Consider the following 10,604-nt stretch of genomic DNA (forward strand, 5'->3'; position numbering starts at 1 on the left):
CCCCCCCCCCCACACACACACTTCCACCCTGAGCCACAGCATCCCTTTTGTTTTCCTGATCAGTATCCTTGCTTTAACTGCTGACATCCCTCAGGTCTGAGACTTGAATTTCTGTCGTAAGTTGACCAACCCTATAAGGAAGGGCTTGGGTTTGATTCTCAGCAGAGTGAGCTTCATGGCTGCTGGGGAGATTTTCTCCCAGGACACACCTAGAAAACCTTAGCCTGCTTATGTGCGTCTGGAGCCGGTTAATTTTATCACCAAGTTCATTCTCTTTTGTCACTTCACCCAGAGATTCTGGAAGTCGCCAACCAGCAGCATCATTATTTTCCTTATTTTTCTACAAATGGCTGAAAGTTTTATGGATGGTGACACCAAACTACTTGTTCCCCACAAGAGATGTATCAGGATTATTTTCAGATTGACTTGCAGGACGTGGTCCAGGTAATCCAACAGTGGCTGTCTCATGCTAGAGAGGCCAGGAATCCAGGAGTTGCTCAGTGTACTGGTTGGGTATCTCGCGGTTTCACACTGTCCCAATGGGTCTGGAGACTCCTGGAGAGCCGCTGGGCTTTAATCTAAGATGGAAACCCAAAGAAGCTGGTTCTAACATCAGCGGGGAGGGGAGAGGGTCTGCTGCAGCAGCAGGATTGATGACTTGTCAGCAAGACTGGGGGCAGCAGGCAAAAGAGCAGGGGTTTCCTTCTCCACGTCATTTGACGTGGGCTGCCACCCACATTCAGGGCGAGTCTTCCTGACTCAAATAATCTGACCAAGAGTCTCTCTTGGCCCAGCATGGTGACACACACCTTTAATCCCAGCACTTAAGAGACAGGCAGGCAGATCGCTGTGAGACTGAAGACAACTGGTCTTCATAGTAAGTTCTCTGCTAACCGGGGCTACATTATGAGATGTCAAAAAACCAAAATAAAGTCCCTCACAGCAGTGCTCAGCAGCTTTCATAACTCTCTGGCCACAAGTTCAGTCATGTTTATAACTAAAATTAGCCATTCCAAGACCCAACCGAAGGCCCAGCTGCTGGGGCTAAGGAGACGGTTCAGTCGGTAAAGTGGTTGCCTAGAAAGTATGAAGAACATGAACCCCTGCACCCACACACAAATTGGAGCCTGGGGGCATGCACTTGTGATCCCAGTGCTGGGGAGGCAGAGACAGGATGGTCTCTGAGTCAGTTGGTGAGCTCCTGAAGGTGACACATGATGTCACCTCCACATGAACCCCCACCCCCAACACACATGTGACCACACGTTAGTGCAAACACACAGGAGCATACAGGCATACATATACACATACAGACTCAGTACATACATGTAAGCACACATACACACATGAGCACACACACACACACACACACACACACACACACACACGAGTACACACATATGCATACACTTCTTTTAAAGGAGGAGGAACAGAAGGCTCCTGGTTCCTCTTTAAGACAAAAATAGACATTTTTGTCCTCTGACCCCTTAGGCTTTCTGTCACAGGGACGAAACATGTATACAGTGCCATGTGGCTTCCTTTAGAGTGCTGGGAAGCCCCATAATCTTCCATTATCCCTTCCTACAGGTTTATGGCCATGTTAAACCAACACCTTTTGATATGAAATTTACAACCCTCGGGCAGGTGGAGAGAATGTCTACAGAGTCTTTCTGGGCTGGGAAGATGGCTCAGGGGTAAAGAGCATGCTGGGAAGATGGCTCAGGGGTAAAGAGTATGCTGGGAAGATGGCTCAGGGGTAAAGAGCATGCTGGGAAGATGGCTCAGGGGTAAAGAGCATGCCATGAAAATACTAAGATCCCCAGCACCCACATATATGCCAGATAGGAGTGGCAGCCTGCCTGTAATCCCCGAGATGGAGACAGAGGATCCCTGGGTAAGACTAGCAAAATTTGGGAGCAGTTGTTTCCAGTTACAGTCTTTTCCTTAATACATATGGCGGAGCGTGATGGAGAAAGACCTCTGGGCTTCAGATGAATGTGTCTATATGTGAGTTCACACGTGTGAACATACAGACGCACAAGTGACACACACACATATAAGTCTTGCTCATTTTATGGACCTTGGTTTATGGTGGCGTGGTAGCCAGCAAATCCACTGTAAATTGATGATGCCGTGAGTTTAAAATACCCGGGGGTGGGGGTGGGGTGGGGTGGGGGACACATCCAAATTCACAATTTGAAGATCGGTTTCCACTGAATGCTGTTGGTGCTGTACCTCCCTAGAGTTGAAAGATCCTACTTCAAGCCATCATTAAACATAGGATTGCCCACACTGCCTGAATGAAAATTACACCCTTGCCGTGCAAAAAGAAGAGATTCCCAGGGACAACGCCTTCTCCCTCTTTCTGCCACATGACCTCCCCAAGTAGTAATCCCAGGTTTCCTTGGGGCATCAGGTTACTGAGGGAGGCGGCCAGCACAACCCAACACTCTGTAAGTGCCTGGTCCCCATACAACCCAAATCCGCAGGGTCAAATGAGAAGAGATTAGAAGACAAGGCCAGATCTCGCTGGGCAGCAATCCATGACCTTGGGTGTGTGTTGGGATATGACCTACAGAAGATGCACCTATTTTCCACCTCACAAATCAAGGCTCAGACAGGTAAAGGGACTTCCTTCTAGACCCAGAACTGACTCCGCCTTCAGCCAGTCTATGCATCTAACTGACATCTTGGGTGGTGAGGGCGGAGGCTCTGTATGTGGGTGTTACAGATGTCACCTGGACAGCACCAGGTTGTAGATTTATGTTTGTTTCCTTGCTGTGTCCTTTATCGTCTCTCTGAGCTGCTGGGAACAGTGATTTCCCAGTCACTCCTCTTGCTGTTCCTTTGAAGTGGGGTTGTCCTCCATCCTGAGTCTTAAGTGGGGGTTCACTCAGACCCAGGCCCTTGCTCCTTCCTAGGCTCAGGGACCACTGTCTCTTTCCTTGCCCAACCCCTATGTCTACCTCCCAAGGTGAGGGGAGAGAAGCGAGGCTGCCAGTCTGAAATCAGCATGTAAAAACTAGGTGGCAGATCTGGAGATGCGAGCCAATCAATAGAGAGCTTAGGGAGCACACAGGAAGCCCTGAGTTCTATCCCCAGAACCGTACAAACAGCGTGGTGGTGTGTGTTTGCCGTTTCCATATTTGGGTGGTAGAGGCAGGAGAATGAGAAGTTCCAAACTGTCCTTGGTTACCTAATGAGGTTGAGACCAGCTCAGGCTATAGAAGGCTCTGCCCCAAACAAAATAAAAGCTAATGGCATTAAACATGTTTTAAGCGGCACACTTCCGTTTTATCTGTGGGCACCTCCTCTGTCATACGGATTTGTACAAACATTTTGCTATTAGGTTTCTTGCAGCTGTAGTACTTCCTGGGATTGTTATTTAGACAGCATAAAAATCATTATTTTTTTTTTTAAAGAAAGGCAGTTTTGTGCCAGCTGAAGAGAAAACAAAGTCCATGCACATAAGACAGGCCACACACACACATACTCATGCATACACAGACACACACACACACATGTACACACCCATGCACACAAGTTTGATCTGTTAAGCTAGGCCCTTCCCCCCCAAACCCCGACACACACACCCATGCACACAAGTTTGATCTGTTAGAAAACAGCATTTTCTCTCCACGCCACTTTGCAGAATAAAAGCGAATGAATAATTGATAGAGCTTTTACAAACATCTAGCTTTTCAAATCCTTCTAGAAAAATCCAGTTCGATTACTCGCAGCCAGCAGTTCTGTGTAAAATTTATAATTCCCAACGGGCCCACATTCCTCAGAAATACATCATGAACATTAATTTTTTTTTAAAGCAACACACACTAAAACCCCACAAAGCTGCTGCTTTCTCTGTGCATGCAAACTGGAGCCCCGCATTCTGAATGTATTCATTGGCTCTTGTATTCATTGCCTGGACGCCCTCCCTGAGAAGGCAGCTCTGAGATACACAAAGCAGACAGTCAATCTCCCACTTGATTTTGACAAGGTCTTATTCTACTGTGCTCTCTGTTGCCAGGCTGAGGCTGTGCAACTCTCGGGGAAAGACTGCCGTCTCTGGGCTCTGGTAAATCTGCAGGCCTTCACAGAACAGCGCTCTCAAGTGGACCAGAGGATGCTGTACTAAAAAGAGAACCAGGTGGCTGCCTTGGAGCCCTGATCAGACTTACCAGCAACAGGTGGCTGCGCCATCTGGCCCTTCAGGGGAGGTCTGAAGTTTTAGAGTGCCCAGACAACCCCACTGCAAGCCGCCTCTTCTGACTAAAGTCTCCACGGCAGTCTGACTTCGGGTTTTTTAGAAGCAGGGGGTGGCCACAGGCCCTTCTAGGGCGTGGGTAACTGGGACACCTCCCCTCTCAGTTTGCCCGCCTACATCTGGCCACAGGGACTGGCTGGCCTTCCAGAGGTGGCTGATGTTCGGTTAGAGAGTGCCCTGAGAGAGCAATTCTGCAGGAGACTTCCTGTTTGGGGAAGAAACCTCACTGTAGTAATTAGTGGCTCAGACTGCAGAGCCTTGGTACACGAATTGAGGCAGGATGGCAAGCTGAAGCCAGGATGCATAAAACGAATAAATGTCATGGAGCATAAAGGAGAGGGCGGGCAGGGACGCTGAGACCCTTCGAGGTAACAGAAAGGAGCGAATGATCAATTTCTCGGAGGGTAATTCATCGCAATCACCCACGGCTGTTACCGGATTCTGGAGAATTCTCTCAGCATTTTGTGCTGATAGGGGAAGCCTCTTTGTCACGTCATGCCAGACAGTGCCCCTAGCAGACGGACAGACAGCTCTATTATCATTTCTCTGGAAACGGTAGATAAGAGCACATGCCCACCCACTGCTCACTGCTGAGTTCCAAGGCATTGAGGGCAGCCCAGAGTTCAGGAAGCTTCCGTATTGTTGATGGGAACCATGGTGTCTGGGCTTGCGCATGCATGGCCATATCCTACTGTGTTCAGCCTGTCAGAACTAGCAAACTTGCAGTCCAGTGAAGTCTGTGGATAAGCCCACACACCCCAGTCTGTGGCTTTATAAGGACCAACAACTAGAGCAGGTTCATATTGCTCTGACTGGCAATCCTCTCTGCACCTGTCCCTAACGGTAAAGCCTCGGGACAGGAGTAGATTCTGGAATGGCATGGAGTCCAACGCAGGCCAATCCAGAGACTGGTTTTGTTTTCTCTTTCCTCATGCCCTGACCTGTGACACTCCTGCACTTGGCTTCTTCCTCCCATCTGAGTTTGGACATACTCTTGACCCGCCCAGATCTCACCTCCTGGGAAATCCAACCCCCTGCTATTGGATGCTTAAGGCATCTATCAGCTCCCGTAGCCCTGGACGACATTTACCCATTCTGAATCAACAAGGAAGGCTGGGTTAGCGGTTGGTTACTGTACTCAGACGGCCCTGACTATGAGCTTGAGTGTAACCACATGCTAACAGTATGACCTGGGGAAGGCTTCTTTCCTACTCTGAGGGTCTCCTGTAGACCAGGTTGATCTTAGACAACATGTGTTGTAGAGAATGACCTTGAGCCCTTGATGCTTCAGCCTCTCCCTCCCTACTTCTAGGATTTCAGGGATAGTCTACTCTGTCCAGTTTACGTGGGTCTTTGGTTGGAGTCCAGGATTTCATACATGCTAAGCAAGACTTTGCCAGCTGAGCTACATCCCCAGTGTTCCCTCTGTTGTGACTACAGAAACTAAACAGTGACTACAGAAACCCTTAAAGACACAGGTTACTCACTGTTTGCCTGTGGTCTGAATCTCTTCTCATTGCTGGGGTACCACATGATCCCTAGACAGTCTCAGCTGAGGATAGAAACCTGTGCCTCCCCCCCCCACCCCCCCCCACCCCGTCCCTCATTCTGAGCTGTGCTCTCTTGATGCTGGAAGATGCCTGCGGAGGCGGTGGGGTTCAAAGAGGGCTCTCCATCACCAGTGAGTCCCCAGAGTTACCCAGAGCCCTGGGCAGCAGGATTTGGGGCAGAATTCCTAACTCAGTACAGGAGCCCTTTAGTCTCCTGTGTCCCAGGCAAGGTTGCTGGGTGATCTCTAGGTCTATTAGAGTAGCAGTTCTGAGAGGAAGGGAAACTTTCCGAGGAAAAGACACCCGCCGGGTGCAGCGGAAAGGAGCTAGCAGACTCTCTCTGCAGTTCCTTAGGGTCCCACCTGCTCCCATGGGGCTTTGCTCGGGGAGACCCCGAAAACAAGAGGGGCATTAAGGTCTCCATCTCCAGCCACAGAGTCTGGATCTCTAGGAGCCAGGCTTTCCAGAATACCACCCCCGGCCCAGTTTCAGCTGCTTCCTCCCCGGTCCAGCTCTGACCAGTCGGGAGTCATCCTTCTAAGGGGGACTCATCTCATCTTTTACAGTGGCTCAGTCTTCACGGGGGCACCGGTTTGCTAGACACAACCACAGCTTCTAGTGTGCTTCCGACCCTTAGACAGGCAAGGCTGGTGGCCCAAACAACCAAGCACTGGCTCCAGGTCAACTCCACCAGGAGGGTCTGGGTCACAGCCACCTAGGGCAAGTTTGCCCTCAGAGACATCCAACCTCCCCCGTTGGGGTCCTGCTACCTCCCTAAGCCTACCGGGAAGAAAGACAAACCTACTCCTCCACACAGCCAGATGGCCACCCAACAGATATCAGTGTCTACAGCATGGGGGAGGGGGACAGTCCCTGCCGAAGGCCTGCTCACCCGCCTCCGGAAGGTTTTGCTTTCTTCACACGTCCCGGGATAGCCAACTCCACCCTTCACTGAACCTCATAGTCCTCCGCGTTTATGCCACCGGCTACTGGGATGCTCTTGGAACTGTCTCCTTGTTTGTATAAGATTAATCTCCTAAACGGATAGTTGAAGAGGCTCAAAACAAGCTATTAGAGCTGGGAGCAGCTCAGTGCAAGAGCACTTGCCCAGAATGCTCTAGCCCCTCGTTTAGTTCCCAGCACGGGGGAATAAGTTGTCTAAACACCCGGCTGCTGGCATGGAGCAAAGCCAGACATACACCTGACTACTGAACGGCAATCTTCACAGTCGCTCCTGTGGGTGGCCAGGGAGACGGGTAAGGAGGGCTAACTCTCCTGGTGGAGGGCTTTTACACTGTGGGGGCAACTGGGCAGAGGTCTACTCAGAGCAGTGCTCTGGAGGGCTAGGCACGTGGGAGAGAGGCCTTTCCCCTACTTGTACTCAGAAACACAGAGGGTTCCGATGAGTTGGGAGGCGCTCCCCACTGCTCTGGTCTGAGTGCCGGCAGGGGCCTAGTTAGTGCTTGGTAAATACAGGATGGACGGTGAAGCAGAATTTAGACAGACCAAGCTAGAGTGAGTGGCAGGGGGTCTCTGGTTTGGGATTGAAAGAAGAAACTGGCCCGGTGGCGCACGCCTTTAATCCCAGCCCTTGGGAGGCAGAGACAGGCGGATTTCTGAGTTCGAGGCCAGCCTGGTCTACAGAGTGAGTTCCAGGACAGCCAGGGCTGCACAGAGAAACCCTGCCTCAAAAAACAAAAAACAAACAAACAAAACAAAACAAAAAGGAAAGAAGAGACGGAAGGCTACTTTGCCCTGGAAAAGTCACATGGTTGGGAGGATAACACCATGGCTTGGGCCAGGCTCGGTGTGTAGGGAAGCTCAGGAACGAGGACTGTCACTTCAGGCGGGATGGCATCAGTGCACGGCAGGCCAAGGACAGGAAGGGGAGTGAGCTGAAGCCCTCTGTTAAGGGCCGAGTGGGACAGATTACAGTAGGCCCAGTTTTGAGGGGGTCAACCAGAAGACATGATTTCCAGACTGGATACTTGCATATCATGTAGGATATGCAACCTCACAGATTAAAATGGGGTTTCATGGGTGGGGCGGGAGGAGGAAACAAGCACTGGTAAGATGGCTCAGTGGTTAAAGCACAAGCCCTGGTGACCTGCTGACCTGCTGACCCGGCCACCCTGAAAAGACAGAAGAGGACCACAAGGTCTCCCGAGTTGTCCTCTGACCTCCTCCAGTGTACCATGGCATGTACCTGTCTGCACACATCACAAAACAGACGCACACCCTCATCCCTTCACAGGGGAGGAAAGGAGCCAACATAGGTTCTAAGTCGACAAACCCCCTCCATGCCTGGTCCAGACACTAGAGAGAAATGTCATAGAGTACTTAAAAGTACCCACCTTCTGCCTGCCCAACCCGGCAAGTCCTAACCACTCTGCAGGGTAGGGAAGGCAAGCAAGAGGCAGATCCAGTTTCAGTTGGAAGGCAGAGAAGCCCGGTCCCAAAGGCCTTTCCACCCCTGCCTCAGCCTATTAAGGTTTCAGTTTGCAGACAGCAGGAAACACAGAGAGACTCTTTCCTGTCCTGGAGGTAGGTGCCCAGACTCTCAACAAGGGTTCCTGGGGCCCGGAGCTGTGGCCAGCCCTGTCGCAGAGAAAGGGATCTCAGATGCCACTCTTGGGCTCCGATGGTCTCTACAGAAGCCTAGAAGGTCCAATCAGATTAATATTCAACTCTGACATAGGGAAATAACCCAGTTGATAAAACTACTTGCCTTGCAAGTATGAGGGACCTGAGTCCAACCCCCAGAACCCATATAAAAAAAGCTGAGCATGGTGGCGCACACTTGTCATCACAAAGCTGGGGGAGGCAGTTGAAACAAACGGGCAATCCCTAGGGCTCACAGGCCAGCCAGCCAAGCTGAACTGGCAAGTCCCAGAGCAGTGAGAGAGCAAAAGGCGAGAAGAGTGACGGCCGAGGTCGACGGTTGGTCTTCACGCTCATGTGAGCTCACACTTGCACCCCTGCACACACCTCTATTCACACACCCCAACATAGACATAAACCCCAAACGCGTAACATTAATATTCAAACCCTTGGGAGAAGAATCTGATACCTAACAAACTCTGACAACTTGGAGTTCTATATAATGAATGCCCATGGGTAGCTCTCTCTCTCTGTTTTACAAGGATACAGTGCCTAAGGGCCCAGGCAAGGCTTACAATTGAAGAACCAAGTCCAGAGATGCAGAAGTGTTGGATGAGATTCAGACTGCTGGCTGCTTGCTGGCTGCAAAGCCAGACTCTCCTACCTGCCTCATCCCGCCCACTGTGAAGGTGTGTGGCCTTGGACTTCGATCAAGAACTTTCACTTTTTAACATCCTGAAAGCCTGCCTAATACTCTGTCTCTGAAGAGGCTAAGGAAGGAAGAATCCTGAAACAGGGACAGAAGACAGGCTGGGCCAGGAATCCATCTATCTGGTGTCTTCAGACGGGAGAGATACAAGCTTAACCAGCTCGGGCCTGGAAGACCTCAGCAGGCTTCAGGGAATCTGATCACACTCTAGATGACCAGTTGGGCCATCCTGAGCTCCCAGCTGGCTCTGAGACCACTAGCCTCCCATGCTAAGGCTTCCCTTGGAAAATCTTCCTATCCCCACCCCTTCCGCCATGACACTTTGCTTGTCCCATTCCGTCTCTTCATCCATGCCACACTGGGTAAGCATTTGCTTCTGCCAAGCCCTTTGCAGATCACTGGTGACAAAGATGAGTAAGACAAGACATGTACACAGCTGGGGCCCTCATGCGCTCCTGACCCATTCGGTTGGTGGCCTAGCAGGGCTGGACATCTGTGGGTTTTTTCTTTGTTTGTTTGCTTGCTTTTTGTTTTTTGTTTTTGTTTTTCTTTTTCGAGACAGGGTTTCTCTGTGTAACCCTGGCTGTCCTGGAACTCACTCTGTAGACCAGGCTGGCCTCGAACTCAGAAATCCACCTGCCTCTGCCTCCCAAGTGCTGGGATTAAAGGCATGCGTCACCACTGCCCAGCGGACATCTGTGTTTTTAACAGCCCTTGCAGGGCCGGGGGAGATAGTTCAGTCAGTGAAGTGCTCTCTGTGCCAGCACAAGGAACTATGATTGGATGTCTAGAACTCAGGTAAAAAGCTAGTGCACTCGTAATGGCAGTGTTAGGGAGGCGGAGACAGGAGGATTCCCAGGGCTTGCTGGCCAGACAGCGTAGCCAATTGGCATTCTGAGGATCTGGCCTCCTTTACCTTAGAGAAGCCCTCTTTGTCAGGAAAGTCTAACAACTTCTACGCTTTGCTACCTGTGTCCTTGCAAAACACAGGGGTTCTGGAAGGTTCAGCATTCCCCCGAATGACAGAAGGACAGGGTCTCCTGGCTGCCAGGGTTAACTGGACTAATATGCAGAGACCCTACACGCACTCTGGCACATATAAGCTTCAGAGAATTGTTGGCTGCTAATTATATCATAGCAGCACTCTGCCGGACAGACATACCTCCCCAGGGCATTTCACAAATCCCGACTTCTGGAGCCTGTTTTAGAGGTGGCTCTGAACACTTGTTTGACTTCTTGGTACCCCACGGCCCCTCATTCCCGACCCCGCCACCGGCGCAAACTCGTCTCTTGACCCAAACGGCCTAAGACACAACCTCCACCATATCTAACTAGAAGTGACCAAAGTTAACGCCACGCTCCTGCCGGCAACCTTCTCCCAGATTTCAGCGGGCAGGAAGAACTTTGCAGGCTAAGGTTCCGCTGGCAGAGGCGGGCACTAGGCAGATCTGCCTATTGGGTACTAGGCACTCCCTCCCAT

The 10,604-nt window shown here is 50.9% G+C and overlaps 1 protein-coding gene across 4 annotated transcripts in view; it reads right to left on the reverse strand.

Moving 5' to 3' along the window:
* Positions 1-10,604, reverse strand: part of Steap3 (STEAP3 metalloreductase) — a 51,166-nt gene that overhangs the window by 33,388 nt on the left and 7,174 nt on the right. The window contains exon 1 of one of the 4 annotated variants that reach the window (XM_031380754.1): positions 4,179-4,705. The exons of the other annotated variants lie outside the window; for them this stretch is intronic. Within the exon in view, the coding sequence (XP_031236614.1) occupies positions 4,179-4,200 (22 nt within the window). The 5' untranslated portion in view covers positions 4,201-4,705. Of the gene's footprint in view, positions 1-4,178; positions 4,706-10,604 lie in introns of those variants that run through there. 4 annotated transcript variants of the gene reach the window in all.

The sequence above is a fragment of the Mastomys coucha genome, unplaced genomic scaffold, assembly GCF_008632895.1.
Source record: "Mastomys coucha isolate ucsf_1 unplaced genomic scaffold, UCSF_Mcou_1 pScaffold1, whole genome shotgun sequence".
Lineage (NCBI taxonomy): Eukaryota > Metazoa > Chordata > Mammalia > Rodentia > Muridae > Mastomys > Mastomys coucha.